Genomic DNA, 19,773 nt, shown 5'->3' on the forward strand with positions numbered 1-19,773 from the left:
CACATGAGAACACTATGGACAACACCAGGGGAAGCTCCACAAACAGCTGAGTGGTGGTATGGAGTCTCTCCTTTTCTATATAAGATAAAGGAGTGAAAAACTCAGCACAGGAGAAGTGCAATTTGTACTTCTGTGTGAGATCCTGGAGCTACCCATACATATTAAAAATAATTCAAATACAACTTTTCCATTATAGCTGCACCCGTTTACATTTCTACCACCAAAGGCTCTTACAATTTTAACAAATAGATTTCCCTACAAGTGGTAAGAAGTTTGAAAAATACAAGCACATACTTTCCCATTCAATTTTGTTTTTCTTAAAAATAGAGCTCTTTATTTAAAAACAGTTTTAAGGTCATGAGAACAAACATTAGAAATTGTTTAAATATGACATAAACACAGAAGAGAATTATAAATACATAAAAAATACCTAGAACTATATATAACTTTTGCAGTATGCTAATAGGACCTGGGCAGGGGAAGCTGCTTGAACCTGACCTACTCTTCACTTAACACTCTCCAAGTAGGGCCCTCAGGCTCATGCTGTGAAGCTCCCAGCACCTAGACATGACAGTTTTGTAAACATTTCAACTTGTTCCAGACATTTCCCAGGAACTGGCCTGAGACCCAGTGTTTTCCAGTCCCAATGGTTTTGGTCTGTTCTTTCTCCTTTATTTATGTTCAGTGATATGAACAAGTCTGATTGCATGTGCATATATGTGTGAACATCAGTTCCAGAAAAGGCTTTGTTGCCATCCAAAGGGAAGGACAAAAATTGGTCCAAGTGGCCTGAGATCAAAGAGACGTCTCACCCTTAGGGGCAAACCCAGTAAATCAACCTTTCAGCTTCAGATGTTCAAGTTAGAAAGTAGTCTTTCTTTTCCACACAGATATGATGGGCCTAGAAGTCTAATAGATCACTCCACCATCACTGGTCACTTTCATCAGGAATACCATCATAAGTTCTCTTGTGGGCTACTCCAGGAACTTGTCCTCACTGTAACATAGCAATGGTAGGACTGTTCCACTCTCAGAAGAGAGGCTGGGTCATCCTACCCTGCCATTTGAGGAACACTGGTCCTGAAATGAAGGCAGCCTAGAATATTCCCAGCTGTGACAATGAACTGTGATCTCAGACTGACAAGGAGGTTACACAAGTTCCTATACTAAATATGAATACATATGGGCCCCCGGTTGATGGGGTAAAGTTAATTTTATTCATAGATTTTCTTCAAGATTGGGAGCTACTCTTTGCCCTAATCCAACTTTCTAACCCTATTCTCAACTCTGAGACCATCTTCTAGACAATATATTTGTCCACTTCTATGTTAGCTATCAAACTCAAGCAAAAACTATGAAAATTATGGGCTCCTTGGAACATACCTAAAATAGACTTCTTCACTTCTTTCCACACTAAAATCTCTATTCTCATCTGCTCTATTCCTACTTTTTCATTCCTGTTCATTAACCATTTTACCCTGCTTTATTATCTTACTGCCTTTTAGCCACCAAGTTGCAGATACTATCATGATTCCATCATGACTTCCCTGCGCAGACAACTTCACCAATGTGCCCCAGGTCCATACCTCTCTAGAGCCCTACTCCATTAGGAAAAGACAGAAACAGGCTAGGGGTATGGATCAACCTGCCAACATCTATGTACAACAAAGAAGCAATTAAAGAAGCCAGAATCCCCACCTTCTGCACCCCAAAAAGAATTTTGATCTATATTCCCAGAGGGGAAGTAATGTTAAAGGAAGATAATTAGAGGGCTCTGAATGCCAACTCTATTAGGACCCAGAGAGAGAAGAGGAAAAATTAAGGTCCTTCATAATAATAGTTGTAGGTATGACTTAGAAAGGAAGAGAAGGCAGGACCATGGGGAAAAAAAGATGGGAAATATATATATACAGATAGTTATAGAAACAATAGTCAACCCATATCTACAACCTTGGGAGAACTGCTGAAGCTTCCAATAGAGGGAATGGGGATACAAAGCTCTGGTGGTGGCAACAGTGAGGAATTCTACCCATGTTATTTTATACGTTTGATAAGCCAGTTATTAACTCATTAATAAAATTTAAAAAGCAGTCTTCCTTTCTTTAGCAGGGGAATTGCTTAAGTGCAATCCATGTGGAAGACTGCTGGAATAAATCAGGACATGGAGGCCACCATGTTGAAGGGAGTTGGATGTCACTGTCCCATCATGCTCTTCCTCCATTGAAATTTGACCCATGAAATGGAAGTCCTTTTGAGAACATAGTTTGACAATGTCTGGGCCAGATGCCCTTGAGACCTTTTTCCAAATCTTTCATTTTGGCTTCAAAACAATATTATGTTGTGGGCAAAATGCTATGAAGGTCCCTTTCTTACAGATAGAAAAATCTAAGTCCTGACAGGCTAAGTGGAGGGCCCTCCTTACCGAGTCAAGACTACTCAACACCATAGCCACAAAAATTATGAAAGTACTGGGTCCTCTCTTTGGGTGGGAACTCAGTTCTGCTCATGCACAAAGAGAGAGTGACAACACCAGGCACTACCCCCAGGAAAGGACAGTCATCTATTTTCAGAGATAATGGCATTCCATAAGTGGCAGGAAAAATGGAACTTTATAATCACAGTAGTCAACCAAGTTGTTTAAAGTGCTAGAACAGAAAGCCTAGGCCAAGGAGTCCAGTTTCCTACCCCTGGTACCTCACCAACAATAAACTGGATCCCTGGAAAGAGGACCACTCACTTCTTTCATTGGTAGGAAAAGGGAAAGGGGTCAGGGTACCCTTATCTGGGCTGTGACTTCTGAGAACCTGGCTTCCTGAGAAAGTGGGGGTAGTAGCAACAGTGGAAGGAGGTAGACTAGCAGAGTAGGAAGGGGAGCACTTCTTGCTGCTCAGAGATTAGAGGTCACTGGTAGGAGATGTCCAGAGCCTGAGAGGGCAGGGAGCATGTCATACTGAACTCTTTCTCTCAGAATCCTAACCACATCCCAGGGTGTAGCTGCAGATGAGGATACCGAGGCACAGAACAGGGAGATGACTTACCTAGGGTTATATAACCGGTAAACGACAGAGTTGGGCTTGAGATCTGGGTCTGCCTGGCATTAAAAAAAAATCCTATAAGGAGTCAGGCAGTAGCGCAGCGGGTTAAACGCATGTGGTGTGAAGCACAAGGACCGGCTTAAGGATCATGGTTCAAGCCCCCGGCTCCCCACCTGCAGGAGAGTCGCTTCACAAGCAGTGAAGCAGGTCTGCAGGTGTCTTTCTCTCCCCCTCTCTGCCTTCCCCTCCTCTCTCCATTTCTCTCTGTCCTATACAACAATGATGACATCAATAACAACAATAATAATAACTACAACAATAAAAAACAACAAGGGCAACAAAAGGGAAAATAAATAAATATATATATATATATATATATATATATATATATATATATATATAAACTTAAAAAATATCCTATGAGAATGCGATTTGGAGGCTGACAGCCCTCTACCAATTGAATCTGTCCTCACCCGAGGGTATTTTTAGAATCCTGGCTAGGACTTGTGGGAGAGAGAGTTCTTCAAGTCCAGGGGAAAGACATAAAACTCTGATGTTGATGCCCTCCACTTTTCACCCTCCCTGAATAGCAGCTGGTCTTTCAGTGCCTGTGTCCAGTCTGGCCAGTCCTCAGGGCTTTCTTGTGGTCCTGGGAGGATTCTTCAACCTGGTTTCTTGCTCTAGTGGTAGTGGGATGATCTGATGCCCAGCTTATTTCTTACTGCTCACCCAGACTGATAGCCTCTGTGGGGTTCCCCCAAGAGCTGCAAGAACCATTTGCTGCCTTGGTATAATGGTGATGATACCCCTAGGCTTACAAGTCTTGGTGGCCTGAGGGGTTCTTGAGAAGCTCTGCAGCCATAGTAGCAGTAGATTTGATAGGATGGGTGTGTGTGTGTGTGTGTGTGTGTGTGTCACCTGGCCATGTAGTGTCCCAGGGTCTGGCTCCTGTCCTTAGTTTCTAGGAAGCTCTCAGCCTCCCAGCTGCCAGCACCACTGTCCTCAGTTTCTGATTCTCTCTCCCTCCATTCTTCCTTTTCTTGGTTGTCCTCCTCAGGGTCGCTGTCTAAGCAGATGGTCAGTGTTTGAAGAGAAATCTGGGGCTCCCCAGGGACTAGATTCTGTCTTGGTGATAAGGAGCTCCAGTGGACCAAGAAGTCATCTTTGGAGAATTTTACCACTGAACCTGAGTCCTCAGAGACTTCTAGAAGAGGGAGTGGTTCCTGAATCTGGTCGACACCTTGCCTGTGGCCTCTCCCCTTCTTGGCCAAATAGCCAGAAGACCCAGCCTCATCCCAGGAGGAGGAGTCAGCACTGCTGGGCCAGCTTTGGCCTGAGGAATACCAAGCAGGGGCCTCTTTGACCCAGACCAGAGGAATCCTGGGGTCCCCTGCCTCTGAGTGCCCCAGAACCTGGTGTTCCTTTCCCAGAAAGGGAGGTGGTTCAGTGTACAGACAGAAACTGAATCTGTCATCAGTGTCCTCTTCCTCCTCCTCAGAACTGTCCTTCTCAGTACCTGTATGCACAGTGACTAGTGTCCTGACTTGAGGAGTCAGCATGAACCTTCTGATTAGCTTCTGTGGGGGACAAAGGACCAAGTTATCCATGGACTCTGCGCCACTGATTTGCAAGGTTGCCATGGAGTATCTGTATCCAGAGAAATCCTGATTTGGGGAGGGGAGAGAAGAGAGAAGTCAGGACTTTCTGAAGCTTGTCTGCTCTAATTTGCATTTCCCAGGAAAGATCCTAAAGTGCCAAATAACTAATGGTAGAAACTGAAATGCAGAGATAGAATATGTTTTATTGCCCAGATCAACTAGATATTTACTTTGAACTACCTCTAAATCTGGCCTCATTTTCTTCCTCAATGCCTCCCCCTCTCACCCCTCAACCCCTTATTTGTCTTACCAGGGCCTGTGGCAGCTCTGCTGGCTGATACCAGGGGTTCCCTGAGAGGCTCTTCCACATCACATACCCTATGGTGATCACCAATAGCACCGGCAGCAGGAACAGCACCAGATATGCCCAATTAGTTCCTAAGAGAAGAAAAATAATAACAACTACAGCGACAACAGCTGTGACTCCCATCTATCAGCTGTGTGGGGCTCTGTATACAATATCTACTTGATCCTCAGAGAAATAACCCATCCCAGAGAATTTGCAAACCAAGGTTCACAAAGGTTACATAAATAGCTGCACCTACACACACAGACATGTGGAGGGTCAGAGTTCATCTCTCAAGTCACAAGTCTTACCGTTTTGATATGAAGATCCTGAGGCTTGGGATCAATGCCCTCCTTCCCTACCATTTTGTACCCACCTGGGGCCTCCAGTGAGAAGCAGGTAGGTGGAGAGAACTTGCTGTATTTGACAGCAGTGAAGATGTAGATGGTTCTGGCACTGAGGCAGTATCTCCCATTGGGGGCTTGTGGGAGGGGGATCTGGACTGTCTGGTCTTGGGCAGTGACTGGGAAGAGGGTCTGTTAGGATAGAGAAACAGAGGGCAGTGGACCTGCTGTGAGGACTGGCTCCACAAAGTCAAGATGGGGTAGACTGGCAAGTAGGGCACACCTGCCGTGAACCCTGCATCTTCACTTCCTGCATTAGAGCTCAAGTGTTAAGATTATCACTTCCTTCCCAATGCTCCTTGGTTTCTCTTCTGCTCAGCTGAGGTAGGGGTAGGTTGGGCTCACAACCAGTCACACATGCAGGCTCACTCTACCAGGTCCTCAGTCTGTGGGGCAGAGTCCTCAGGCCTCCTAATATACTGTGGGGTGGAGAACGTCACTTAGCCATTACAGACACATAAAACTCAAGGGCTGCCCTGCCCAGTGCAGTAGTCCCTGTCTGTATAGAGGCCAGTGAGCACTTCAAGTATGGCTGGTCCACTGTGAGCTGTGCTCCAAGTATAAGGTACACCCTAATTTTCAAATCTCACTGAAAAAGAATGTAGACTATTTCAACAGTGTTAACATTACTTTCACAATAAAATTCCGGGTTGGCAAGATCGCTCACCTGGATAGAGTACCTGCTTTGGCATGTGCACAGGCTTGAGCCTAACCCAGACTATACTGGAGGAAGCTTTTGTGGCATCTCTCTCTCTCTCTCTATCTGAAAAATTTGGCCCAAGGCAGTGGAGTCCTGGTGATGGCCAACAACAAAAACAATAAAACTATCAGATGAAATAAAACCTACAATTAAAATAAAATCCACATGCTTCTATTTTACAGGGCTTAATGTGGAGCATTAAATATTAGCTAAATGGATCCCATTCTATTTCTCTTGGGCAGTACTGCTCTGGAATAGTTGTTAGGTCTGTGCAGGGACCATGACATGAAGAAATCCTGAGGAGCCAGAGTATGCAAGAGGTCTAGAGTATACATGGAAGAAAGAAGGAAAAAGGACACATTAATAAACTAAGACCTGTGGCCCTCATTCACTCTGAGCCCTTTCTGAATAAACAGTTTTACTGGGACACAGCTCTGCCCATTCCTGTCTCAGTTGCATATGGTTTCTTTTGTGTTCCAACTGCTTTGCTGAGTAGCTGTGACAAACCATATGGCCTACAGAGCCAAAGATATTTACTATCTGACTAGAGATGGAGAGAGACCTATAGCCCTGCTTCACCACTCGTAAAGCTTTTCCCCTGCAGGTGGGCTTGAACCTGGGTCCTTGAGCACTGTAATGTGTATGCTCAACCAGGTGCGCCACCACCTGGTCCCTACTATCTGACTCTTCAGGAAAAAGTTGGCCAAGCCCTGCTATAAATAATTTCACATGCACAGGCATTCACATACATAGATGTACACATAGAAAATAAGTCTAGAATTGGATATCTACAGAGAGTTATTTGGCTTTCTTTTTTTCTGATTCTTTTTTAAACCAAGTGGCTTGGCAAGCAGGCCATACTTCAAACAGAGTTTATTATAAAAAAGCATAAAATATTAGTTAGAAACTTGGGTTGCTAGGGGCCTGGGAGGTGGCACAGTGAACGTTGAACTCTCTCTCAGTGTCCAACTCCTGGCATGCCATGTGTCAGAATGATGCTCTGGTTCTTTTTTCTCTCCCCTCACTCGCCATTAAAAAAATAAATTATTTAGAAAACAAAGGAAAACCTTCAGGTCTCATGAAGGACACTTGAAAGAAAAGAAAAAAGAAACCTGGACAGCTGCCTCCCATGCAAGAGTCAGACGGACTGTGCTTGGCCTTGTAAGTGAAGGAGGGCTGGGGGCACACAGGCTGGTCATGCGGGTGGAATCAGAGGGTAGCTGCCAGGAGTGAGGGGCATGCTGGAAAGGCTTTCTGGACAAAATGTGTAGAGAATAGGCTAGGAGGATGAAGAGCATGGGGATTAGGTGGGGCACCAGTGGGGGTAAGAAAAGGGCCTCCTACCTGGTTCACAGTTCCCTCCTTCCAGAAAGCCACCCTATAGTTCAGATTCTGCAGGGGTGCGCAATGTGGCAGTTGGTACATGGCATTGATGCTCAGGAACTCTTCTGTCCGAGTGAATGTCAGAACAGGTGGTGCAGGCTCCACTGGCAGAAACAGAACATGGCCTGTCAGAACCCTCTGGGGACCAAGCCACTGCCACCTCCAGGCAGGCCTGTTCCTCTTCTCACCTGGAGAACTCTCCTGGGAAGGGGAAAATGACCCACGTGCTTGTCAACCTAAACGTGATTTTATTTAAGCTTTGCTGTGACCCTGGATGGGAGAGATCATTATTCTCATTTCATAGGTAAACTGAGTCTACAGAAGCAAATTCATGTTGTCTCCTCCAACTCAGAGCCCTCCACATAGCACAGGTCTGTCAGAATCCCACCCATTTATGTGGGTTTTCCATTGCTGCTGTAGTACATTGCCACATATTTAGTGGCTCAGAACCACACTAGTGAGCTGGCAAAACAGCTCACTTAGATAGTGTGCTGCTTCACCACGTGTGTGGACTAGATTCAAGCCTGATTCCCACTATATTGAAGAAAGCTTTGATGTTATGGTCTCTCTCTCTCTCTCTCTCTCACACACACACACACACACACACACACACGTTCAATATCTCATAGCTCTACAGGTCAGAGTCTAGGAGGCTGGGCAGGATCTGTCTCTGGGTCTCACAAGGCTGGAGTTGTCTGGCCAGGACTCTTATCAGGGACCTCTAGGGAAGAATTCACTTCCATACTCATTTACATTGTTGGCAAAAGTCAGCTCCTCATAACTATAAAGCTGAGGTCTGCTTCCTTCCTGATTACTAGCTGAATGTGAGTCTCCTCACACTTTAAATCTGATTTCCTAGTCTATATATTTTTTTCTGCCTCCAGCTGGCAAAGTTCTCTGCTTTTAAGAGTTCATGGGATTAGAATCCAAAATAATATCACTGTTTTAAAGTCTATGCACTTAATTAAAACACCTGTACCATGAAATATTAATAGCTAGCATATTTGAAGGCCCTAGATATTAGGAAATGGACATCTCTGGAGGGTGGGGGTAGAGATGGAGGTCAGTCTGCCTACTACGGTTCTGAGATTCTCTCCTAACTCCTGTCCCTCTGACATAGAAAATACACTCACTTTACCCCAGGTTCCCAAGTGTCTCATGCCATTACAGTATCAACTCAAATTTTATAATCTGACCATCTAAAGTATCTACATCAGGTCAGATGAAGCTCTGGGAAACATTCCAGTACACCTCTGGTGGCACACCTGTTGGCCATTTGTGGCCAGTGACACTAAAAAACAAATTAATAGTGAGACAGACCCAGGATAACAGTTTTATCTTCTCTGGCTCATGTAAGAAGAAACTGAAAGTAAAAAAATAAAAATAAAAAGGAGGTGCTGACTCAAAGCAACTTAATTTAGGTAATTTAGACAAGCTCCAGCAGGTTTTATTCAAGGTCTGGAAATATTTCTTGGCTCTCAGCTTTGTTCACTTTACACTATATGAATCATCCTCCCCCCTTTTTTTAATTGGTGGTATTAATAGTTTACAATAAATACAGTTGTTGGTACATGTGTAAAATTTCTCAGGTGGGATCATCCTTCCTTTTCTAATTTTATTGCCACCAGGGTTATTATTGCTGGGGCTCAGTGCCTGCATGACAAATCCATTGCTCTTGGTGGCCATTTTTTTCCCCTTTTACTTTTTGAGATAGAGAAAAACTGAGAGGGAAAGGGGAGGGTCACTTAGATTGGGGGTGTGTTGCAAGAAAACCTAGGAAAGGAGGAAGCAAAAGAAAAAAAAAAAAGTAACCTCTTTGAATCTTCTATTATTCACTCAACTACTGCAATGGTTCTTCCAGCACTCTTTTTTTTATATTTATTTTTTATTATTTATTTATTCCCTTTTGTTGCCCTTGTTGTTTTATTTTTGTAGTTATTATTGTTGTTGTTGTCGTTGTTGGATAGGACAGAGAGAAATGGAGAGAGGAGGGGAAGACAGAGAGGAGGAGAGAAAGATAGACACCTGCAGGTTCACCGCCTGTGAAGCGACTCCCCTGCAGGTGGGGAGCTGGGGTTCGAACTGGGATCCTTATGCCGGTCCTTGTGCTTTGCGCCACCTGCGCTTAACCCGCTGCGCTATAGCCCGACTCCCTCTTCCAGCACTCTTAAGCCAGACTGCTTCCCAGCCTGCCTTCCCACCCTTTATTTCTTGCCCTCACCCACCTTTCTTTCTTTTCCTATTAACATGCCTCTCTCCCACCCCCCTCTCATTTTAGAGACAGAGAAATTGAAAGGGAAAGGGGAAACAGAGAGGAAGAGAGACCTACAACACTATTTCAACTCTGTGGAAGGTCCCCCCACCCTGCCCCCTGCAAGTAGGGAACAGGAACTTGAGCCTGGGACCTTGTACATTGTAGCATGTGCACACAACCAGGTGCATCACCAGCCAGCCCCTCTTTATCTATTTGCCTGTTTATTTATTTTACCAGCGAACTGTTCAGTTCTGCCTTATAGTGGTGGCAGGGGTTGAATCTGGGACCTCAGAGCCTCACACAAGAAAGTTTTTGCAGAACTGTTATATTCACCCATCATTATTAATCACCCTTCCTTCTTACTTCCATCCAACTTTCCTTCTTTCAATCTACCTTTTCTTCTTATTCATATATATTTCCTTCATTTATTCTAGCTTGTCAGTCTACTTTCTACTAACCCATCTATTCTCTCTCTCTCTCTCTCTCTCTCCCCTCTCTCCTTTCTCCACAATTCCCTGCCACAAAGTCAGGCTGCTCAGACAGGAACTGGGCCTGTGGGGAGCTGCCCGAGAGGGTGGTCCTCTGCTCTGGAGAGGTGAGAGACAAATAGTAGTGCCACCAAGCCAAATTACTGTGCAAAGGGCCTCACACAGACTTACCATCAAAAAGGTAATCCAGAGACTTAGACACCACCCAGTGGGACCTGGAGTTGGGAGAAGTTGCCAAAACACGTGCCTTGAATTTGTTGAACAGGTCCAGTTTTTCCAGACACATCAGAGAACATTTCAGCTCTTTGATTTGTGTGCAGTTTTTCACTCTTCGCCACTGTCCATATTTGGGAGAGCTGGGAGAGAAGGCAGGAGAGTTCAAGTCAGAGGGTCTGCCTCTGGGGCCGAGGGGGCTTACAGAACACAAGACCACTCTCTTTTCCATTCAGTCCAGCTGTCCAGTCAGACAGCCAGTAGCTGAGACAGGGTGGGTACAGTGAGGGTAGGAGCTCAGGCTCTGGAAGCCATTCACTGACTCTGGGGGTCTTAGGTGCCCCTACTCCTTATTCTCCTCATCTGCTACCTTCCTCATTGGGCTGCTGTGGGAGCCACCTTTGCTAGTACAAGTAACATATTCTGTGTGTTTATTCACTCAGGAATTTGTGGACCACCTGCTTTGTGCCAGAATATTAACAGAAAAGGAACTAGTACAGTTGCATTTATACTAATATGAACCAAATATGAAGCAAAGCCCAAAGAAACACTAAAGATGAAAAGAATGACAAATGAGTTTCTTCAACAGATATAAAATTCTAAGTAGCTTTACACTCTGCACAGTAAAAACAAACAAAACTACAGAAAGTTCATAGAATGAGAAAAAATACTTTATTCAGTAAATGTGTGTGGAGTTGTACCCCTCTTATCCTATGCTTTTGTAAATGTTTCCTTTTTATAAAACAAAACAAAACGACAACAAAAAAAACCTATTGAGGAGCTGAACGGTGGTGCAGCTATTTAAGCTCTCACATTACAGTGTGCAAAGACCCAGGTTCGAGCCCCCGGTACCCACCTGCAGGGGGAAAGCTTCACGAGTGGTGAGGCAGCATTGCAGGTGTCTCTCTGTCTCCCTCCCTCTCTAATACCACCTTCCCTCTCAATTTCTGGCTATCTCTAGCCAATAAATATAAAAAGACAATAAAAAACCTTCTATTGATATATCTCAATAAGATAATAAATCACTCCAATAATTGAATATTTACTTTACAAAAGACAAATGAATGGCTAATAAGCACATGAAAATGATGTTCAACATCATTAATTGTTGACCAGAAAACCCAATAACTAGGATTCTCATACAATGTTGGCAGGAGTGCATAATGGTTACATTCAAAAACAGCTTGAGAGTTTCTTATAATGTTACATATCTAGTTGCCAAATTTCCTAAAGTCTAGTTGGAGATTGTTATTCAAGAGAAATGACAACACTTGCCCATATAAAGACTTGTTCACAGTATATGTTTGGCAGCTGAATTGATAATAGTCCTATTATGGACTGAATTGTATTACCCACTTCAAATTTGTGACTATATTTGGAAATTGGGCATTTAAAGTATTAAGATTAAATGAGGTCTAATGGTGGGGCCCTACTTAAGAGCAGGGATTAGTGTCTGATAAGGATGGGAAGGGATATCAAGGATGCACAAACAGTGAAAAGATCACATGAGGACACAGCAAGAAGGTAGACACCTGCAAGTCAAGGAGAGGGGCTTTAAGAGAAACCAAGCCTGCTGTCACCTTGCTCTCTCTCTACCTTTTCACCTCTAAGACTGTGAGAAATAAGTTTCTGTTATTTAGTCCCCTACATTGTGACATTTTGTTATGGCAGCTCTAAAGCAGATTTGTTATAATTGGAATCAATATAACAAATACCTAAAATGTGAAAATGGTTTTGCAACTGGGTAATGGTTACAGGCTGAAAGTTTTTATTTATTTATTTTTGGGTCAGAGTCTCAAGTGTGCAATTTCATCACTCCTAGACCAAGTAGTGTTTTTATCCCATCCAGATGGAGAGTAAAGAGATCACACAGTACCAGAGCTAATCCTAGTACCATGGCAATTCCATGTGGAGTTGGGGTTCAAACCTGAGCTGTGTGCATGCACCCTACTTGGTGAGCTCTCTCTCTCACTATTGAAGAGGTTTTCTTTCTGTTTGTTTGTTGGTTATCATCAGGGCTTTACCACTCCCAGCCATAATTTTCAGATAGAAAGGGAAAGATGGGGTAATGATGGAACAAGAAAAGCACCAGTTTGGGGGTCAAAGAGACTTGGATTTTCTTCTCTCTCTCTCTCACTGGCCTCCTTGGGCAAGAACTTCTTTGAGCTAAGTTCAGTTTCATCTATTCCAAAATGAAGGATGTGTGTGCGCCTGCCTGGTGACATTGAGGAAGAAAGGAAATACAGTCCACTCTTGACCAATATAGTCTTGACCTGTAAGAGCCCACTTATATGTGGACATTTTAGTAAATACATTTGGCTCTCTATATCTGTAGTTGTGTATTCATGGATTCCATCAGTTAGGGAAGTTGATTGGTTGAATCCTTGGGTATAAAACCTACAGATAAGGAGAGCTGACTGTCAGGGGCTTGAGCAGTCTCAGATTTGGTACCCACAGGAGTCATGAAGCCAGTTTTTGTATCAATGGATAACTGGAGTTAAGTTTTGGGAGGAAGTTAAAAGTTATTACATAGATTTCCAATGGGAAGGTGGTGTTATATCCAGCCTCCTTGGCCTATGGATCATTTAAGTGTTAGCTGTATTCATTCTTAGAAGGCGTGAACCAGATCCACACTAGACCTGATATGGGGTAGCCCAGATTATCTGGCATTTCCTTGCCCTTCTTACTTCCTCCTTCTCACCAATTCTAGAGCAATCCTCCTGAGTATCTGCCATTACCTTTTTATTCTTCTACTAAAGAACTTCACATCATTCCCACCTATGTGCAGAGATGGTAAATGATTTCCAAGTTTAGATTTCTCTGAATTCATAGTGACTGTCTGAACCATAAATTGAGAAGGACTTTAAGACTCCATGGCAGGAAAGGGGATCACCTGGTGGTGTCTAGCACCAGCTCTATAACAAATATATTAACGCTCTATGATGGAACCACTCTCAGTACTAGACCTCAAGAATTCCATTACAACCTAAGGAATCCAGCAATTATCTTTTGGATATCATCAGACAATATAGTAAGGTGTCAGGCTACAAAATTAACATTCAAAAGTCAAAGTCAGTGGCATTCCTCTATGCAAACACTAAATTAGAAGAAGTTGAAATCCAGAAATCAATTCCTTTTACTATAGCAACAAAAACAATAAAATATCTAGGAATAAACCTAACCAAAGAAGTGAAAGACTTCTATACTGAAAATTATGAGTCACTGCTAAAGGAAATTGAAAAAGACACAAAGAAGTAGAAAGATATTCCATGTTCATGGGTTGGAAGAATTAACATCATCAAAATGAACATACTACCCAGAGCCATCTACAAATTGAATGCTATCCCCATCAAGATCCCAACCACATTTTTTAGGAGAACAGAGCAAATGCTACAAATGTTTATCTGGAACCAGAAAAGACCTAGAATTGCCAAAACAATCCTGAGAAGAAAGAACAGAACCGAAGCCATCACACTCCCAGATCTCAAATTGTATTATAGGGCTGCTGTCATCAAAACTGCTTGGTACTGTACTGGAACATGAATAGACACACTGACCAGTGGAATCTAATTGAGAGCCCAGAAATAAGCCCCCACAACTATAGATACATAATCTTTGACAAAGGTGCCCAGATCATTAAATGGGGAAAGCAGAGTCTCTTCAACAAATGGTGTTGGAAAAAAATGGGTTGAAACATGCAGAAGAATGAAACTGAACCACTATATTTCACCAAACACAAAAGTAAATTCCAAGTGGATCAAGGACTTGGATGTTAGACCACAAACTACCAGATACTTAGAGGAAAATATTGACAGAACTCTTTTCTGTATAAATTTTAAAGACATCTTCAATGAAACGAATCCAATTACAAAGAAGACTAAGACAAGCATAAACCTATGGGACTACATCAAATTAAAAAGCTTCTGCACAGCAAAAGAAACTACTACCCAAACCAAAAGACCCCTCACAGAATGGGAGAAGATCTTTACATGCTATACATCAGACAAGAGGCTAATAACCAGAATATATAAAGAACTTGCAAATCTCAACAACAAGAAAACAAATAACCCATCCAAAAATGGGGAGAGAACATGGACAGAATATTCACTACAGAAGAGATCCAAAAGGCAAAGAAACACATGAAAAAATGTTCCAAGTCTCTGATTGTCAGAGAAATGCAAATAAAGACAAGAATGAGATACCACTTCACTCCTATGAGAATGTCATACATCAGAAAAGATGTATGACATCAGAAAAGACTCTGGACTCTGGGGTGGGTGGGTGGGGGAGAATACAGATCCAAGAAGGATGACAGAGGGCCCAGTGGGGGTTGTATTATTATATGGAAAACTGGGAAATGTTATTATGCATGTACAAACTATTGTATTTACTGTTGAATGTAAAACATTAATTCCCCAATAAAGAAACTAAAAAAAAAAAAAAATTGCATTACAGGCTCCTCACAGCTCCTCCACTCAAGCCCTGCTCTGACTTTTCTCAAAGACTCCTCCCCAGGAAGCCTATCACCTATGTACCATTCTCCATTCACATGATTCTCACATTATTAAATCCCTTTCCGGATACTTACCATATCTTATCTCCCATGGGACTGAGAAGAGCCAGTGCTGACACACCAAATGCAGCTCTCCCCAGTGAAATCCTTAGCCCCTTGCTCACCCTCTCAGATTCCTCACCCAGGCTGGAGACCCCTCTCTACCTCTCATAGTGCACAGAATAGGTCACATTCTGGGGATTGCCAAGCCCTGGAAGCCACGTCAGATACACGCTGAAGTTCTGAAAGATCAGTGTCACGTTCTGAGGAGGGGCCAGGCAGTGTCTCCCTGTGGGGGGGGGGGGGGAGAGAAAGAGGTTGTGAGATCTGGAGCTCCTGCTTTGTCTTCACACAGACCAGTCAGAGCAGAAGAACAGCCCCAGCTACTGAGTTTGCGGAAACAGGAATCAATTAGAGTGGCGTGGTGTGGGGTAGGAAATGGGCCGGGGATGGGGGATCAGGATTCCAGTCACAGCTATGTTACCCACTAACTGTCTTGCAGCTCTGAGCCCTCCCAAGGCCTCATTGGATGGATTTCCTGAGCTAGGAGAGGCAGTCCTGCTCACTCTGGCATCTGAGGGGTCCAGCAGGACAGCCAAGAACAGAAACCACCTAATGAACTCCTGAGTCTTGTGGATTCTAGGATGGTCTACTCATTGGGTGTCAATGAGTGGGAACTCTGTCCCATTATCAGTCATGTCCCCAGAATCTGTAGATTCTGACAGATCATTGGTGAGTGAATATCCCAGAGGTTCCCTAACTGGTTCCCTTGGTTTCCAACTTTGTTTCCTCAATTCATTCTCTACATGCAGCAAAAGTTAAATGAAAATCATGTCACCTACTGCTTTAAACTGTCAAATGGTTTTAATTTCATTCAAAGTAAAACTGAAAGAAATTATCACCCATAAGACCCCACCTACCCTGACCTACTACTCTTCTCTTCCTCTTTTATCACACTAGCCTTTTTGCTGTCCCTGAAACATGCCACAGCAAACATCTGGTTTCAGGCCTTTGCATTAGCTGCTCCTTCACCTAGAATGATCTCCTCCTGGATATGAGCCTGGCTCACACCTTTGTTCCTTCATCTCTCTACTCAGATGTTGATATCTCAGTGATTTTCCTTGATCACCTTTAACTTGCTCTCATCTCCCTTCCTTAGCATGTCCTTCTCCTCACTGCTAACCAGCATCATCTGAAATATGTATCTGATTACTCCCCAGTTTCATATCCTTCCCCTACCTTCAGAATAAAGTCCATGGTCCTTATCAAGGTATATGAGACCCTACCCAGCTGGGCACGACTGAGTCATCTAGTCAGCCTCTTCCTAACAGCTCCCCTATTTTAGGTTTAATTGTTGTCAAATTATTGTATCCTCTCAAGTGTCTGACAATTGCCAGGTGTGAACACCAACTAATACTTTAAAAACTTGACTGAAATATTACTTCCTCCAGGGAATTTTCCCTGACATCTTTAAGAAGTGGTAGTAGTGATGATGATGGTGGTGGTGGTAATAACTGTAATTAACACGTTATGTGTCCTAAGTATATGCCAGGAACTCTGCTAAACACTTCACTTGTATTTTACCTTTCAAGGCTCCCTGTACTCCTAGGAGATGGACGCTAATTATGACCATCACATTACAGATGAGAAAAGTGAGGCCACTAGAGCTAGTAAGTTAAGAGACTCACAATTCAAATCCAGGTCTAGCCAACTTCAAAATCCGAATTCTTGATTACACACTTCCTTTCTCAGGTCCTCCTTAGGTTTACTCAGTTTTTTGTTTGTTTTGTTTTATTGCTGCTGTAAGGCATTCAGCTCTGGGATGCTTTTTCTTTTTTTCTTTTTTTGGCTCCAGGGTTATTGCTGGGGCTCAGTGCCTGCACCGTGAATCCAATGCTCCTGGAGGCCATTTTCCCCCCCTTTGTTGCCCTTGTTATTGTAACCTTGTTGTGATTATTATTGTTGTTGTTGATGTCGTTCGTTGTTGTTGGATAGGACAGAGAAAAATGGAGATAAGAGGCGAAGACAGAAAGGGGGAGAGAAAGATAGACACCTGCAGACCTGCTTCACTGCCTGTGAAGCGACTCCCCTTCAGTTGGGGAGCCAGGGGCTCGAACAGGGATCCTTATGCTGGTCCTTGCATTTAACCCAATGTGCTACTGCCCAACCCCCTCTGGGATGCTTTTTCAAATGGAGATCAAGAGGCATATAGAGGATGAAAGATAGCACGAGCATTAAAGTTACCATTAATGTGACTGGGGGCTGGGTGTGAATGTGGTCACGTGTATGGCAAAGCAGGTGCACTGTTCAGGCTATTTTGTCAGTCCTAATCAGCTTTATTCTTCCAACATTTGCTGATCACTACATGCCAGAAGCTTGAGAGAGAAATATAATGCCATTCTTGTCCTTCAGGAGCTCATGATCCCATTGAAAATTCAATGTTCTGTGTTTTAACATGGGCTATGATAAAAATTCATGCAAGTTACAGAATGGCATGAGGGAGGGAGGGACCAGTTCTATTGATGGCTCTCAGTTCAGCACCTCCACTGCTAGCCTTTTAGACCAAAATGTGGGTGCCTGCTGCCTTCCCAGCCTGTGTCCTCTAGGTGGAACTGATCATAGCGACTCTTATGTTATCATTGTTCTCAGCTTTTGGACTTTCTGCAGGGTGATGAGGAGGAGACCATAGTCTATCTGCTTGTGCTTATAATAGAGCTCATAGGCAGAACAGATGCAGAGGCTGAACTCGATCACAGTGAAGTAATAGTAACTACAATAACTAGCCTCTACTGAGTCTTCAAAGGGTGCCAAGTATAATTGGTTTGGCATTTATCACCCAAAACCTCATTCAGTCTTCATGACAAAATTCCTTATGGGATAGGTGTCATTCCTTTCTATGGAGGGACATTAGGCTTAGAGACAAACAGGTGGTAATTTATCTGAGGCTACTAATTTGTATGAGAGCCAAGATTTGAACTTGGATCTCACTGTATTCTAGCAATCATACCTAAAGATTTACACCACAGTTTTTATTGTATACTGAATCTGTCAAGTAAAGATAAAATTATGTTCAGACAGAAAAATCTGACAGTTAGGTGGGGGACAGAGGACTAATCCTCCCTCCTATCCCCCTGTTCCCCCCCCCCACACACACACACCCTGGAAGTACATTGTCCCTCATCAACTGTAAATAACACTTAATGCTCAGAGGTGCCAGGGCTGGGCAGCACTGACCTGATGGCCTAGGTAGATGAATGGTCCTGCTCTAGCTGCCTGCCCAAAGCTGGACATGCTTGATTCAGCCTTGTCTCTGTTCTATGCATTTCTCCTTTGCCTCCTTTTTGGGCAATTTCCTTTATTGCTCTGACCCTCAGTTTCCCTCATCTGCAAAGGGAAAAAATAATACCCAATTTGTAGGATGGTTGGGCTGTGAAACCCAAATAGGATAAACGCGGTGCTTGGTACACAGAAGTTGTATGATAAAAGGTGAGTTTTAATATTAGTCATTTAGTTTTAATATTAAACATTTAATTACATCATCAGGCTATGCGTGAGGTCTCTTCCAGTTGTTAAAATTGAGAATCCAAGATCAGGAAGCTATTCTCTGTGCAGTTTTTGGGAACCCGAATTGATTGGGGGTGGAAGAGTTGGGCCCTATTCCAAGGTATTTTGTACCTTGCCCGCTTATTTACCAGTTGGTCTTTAGGGGGAGGCGCCTCTTGTGAAAACAACAGCTCTGATCTGGGTCCTTGGTGGCAAGTATGACACCAGCCAGGAGGGGAAGGGCACGTTTGTGGGAGCTCCTTGACTCCTTGTAAGAGTCCAGTGTGGGATTAATGTAGGGGACAATGGGTCACCCTAAAAAAAACCAGTTTATTTATTTTTTAAAAAAGTGTGTGGTCCTGGAGATGGCACAGTGGATAAGGCATTGAATTCTCAAGCATGAGTTCAATCTCTGGCAGCACATGTACCAGAATAATGTCTGGTTCCTTCTCTCTTTCCTATTTTTCTCATTAATAGTCTTTTAAAAATCTTTTTTAAAATGGTGCAGATTCTTTTTTTTTAAACTGCCTCTTCTTTCCTGTTCACTTGAAGTTGGGCTGAAGTTAGGAAACGGAATCAGTTTCAGGAAAAGAACAGAAAGAAAGGAAGAAGGAAGGAAGGAAGGAAGGAAGGGAGAGAGGAAGGAAGGAAGGAAGGAAGGAAGGAAGGATGGAAAGGAGAGGGGGGAGGGAGAGGGAGAGGGAGAGGGAGAGGGAGAGGGAGAGGGAGAGGGAGAGGGAGAGGGAGAGGGAGAGGGAGAGGGAGAGGGAGAGGGAGAGGGAGAGGGAGAGGGAGAGGGAGAGGGAGAGAGAGAGAAACTTGGGGAAAGAGCCTGAGTGGAGGGTAGGCAGGTCCCTCGCTCCCCTGGCTGCGACCCACCCACTTCTCCCGGATCAAGTTGAGCGCAACCTGTCCAGAATGCCCCGCAGCCCCGCGCCCTTACCTGAAACCAAGGGCAGCAGACACAGGAGCAGGGGCGCCCAGCTAAACGCCCAGGTCATGTCGCTCTTCCGAGGCTCAGCAGAGTCAGCTCCAGCCTCCAGCCTCTGGGCCTACCTGGTGACGCGACGCGCAGCCAATGGGAGGCCGAGCCTAGGCCACGCCCCCATGCTGGCCGCGACTCCTCTAGGAGCTATACCCACCTCCGCAGCACCTCTGCAGGGAGAGGCATCCTCACGCTGGCCTTAAGCGGGTCACCCTCAAACTCAGCAGTGCTGCAGTGCAGTCACTGGTTCTTGTTTGCTTTCTGCGGGGGAG

At 43.9% G+C, this 19,773-nt stretch overlaps 1 protein-coding gene across 2 annotated transcripts; it reads right to left on the reverse strand.

Annotated features, from left to right (window-relative positions):
- Window positions 1–3,442: 3,442 nt before the first annotated feature.
- Window positions 3,443–19,550, reverse strand: IFNLR1 (interferon lambda receptor 1). 2 transcript variants are annotated; one of them, XM_007522585.3, is made up of 7 exons: window positions 19,460–19,546; window positions 15,139–15,262; window positions 10,380–10,564; window positions 7,428–7,570; window positions 5,356–5,515; window positions 4,944–5,071; window positions 3,443–4,699 (listed from the first exon to the last, which is right to left on the reverse strand). In XM_007522585.3, exons 1-7 carry the CDS (start codon window positions 19,515–19,517, stop codon window positions 3,950–3,952), a joined length of 1,548 nt encoding a protein of 515 aa, XP_007522647.1. In that variant the 5' UTR covers window positions 19,518–19,546; the 3' UTR covers window positions 3,443–3,949. The 2 variants fall into 2 exon arrangements, with proteins under 2 accessions (XP_007522647.1, XP_060061528.1); XM_060205545.1 differs by lacking the exon at window positions 15,139–15,262 and having other exon boundaries at window positions 19,460–19,550.
- Window positions 19,551–19,773: the final 223 nt, after the last annotated feature.

Source organism: Erinaceus europaeus, chromosome 13, assembly GCF_950295315.1.
Source record: "Erinaceus europaeus chromosome 13, mEriEur2.1, whole genome shotgun sequence".
Lineage (NCBI taxonomy): Eukaryota > Metazoa > Chordata > Mammalia > Eulipotyphla > Erinaceidae > Erinaceus > Erinaceus europaeus.

Bases quoted from the DNA above. Each gene is read 5' to 3' on its own strand.
- IFNLR1 (XM_007522585.3), bottom strand. From the start codon at position 19,517: ATGACCTGGGCGTTTAGCTGGGCGCCCCTGCTCCTGTGTCTGCTGCCC. The intron at 10,565-15,138 runs GTAGAGAGGGGT...CTTCTCTCCCAG, and splicing joins TATTCTGTGCACTATGAGAG to CTCTCCCAAATATGGACAGT. The intron at 7,571-10,379 runs GTAAGTCTGTGT...TGTTTCTGCCAG, and splicing joins TCTGGATTACCTTTTTGATG to TGGAGCCTGCACCACCTGTT.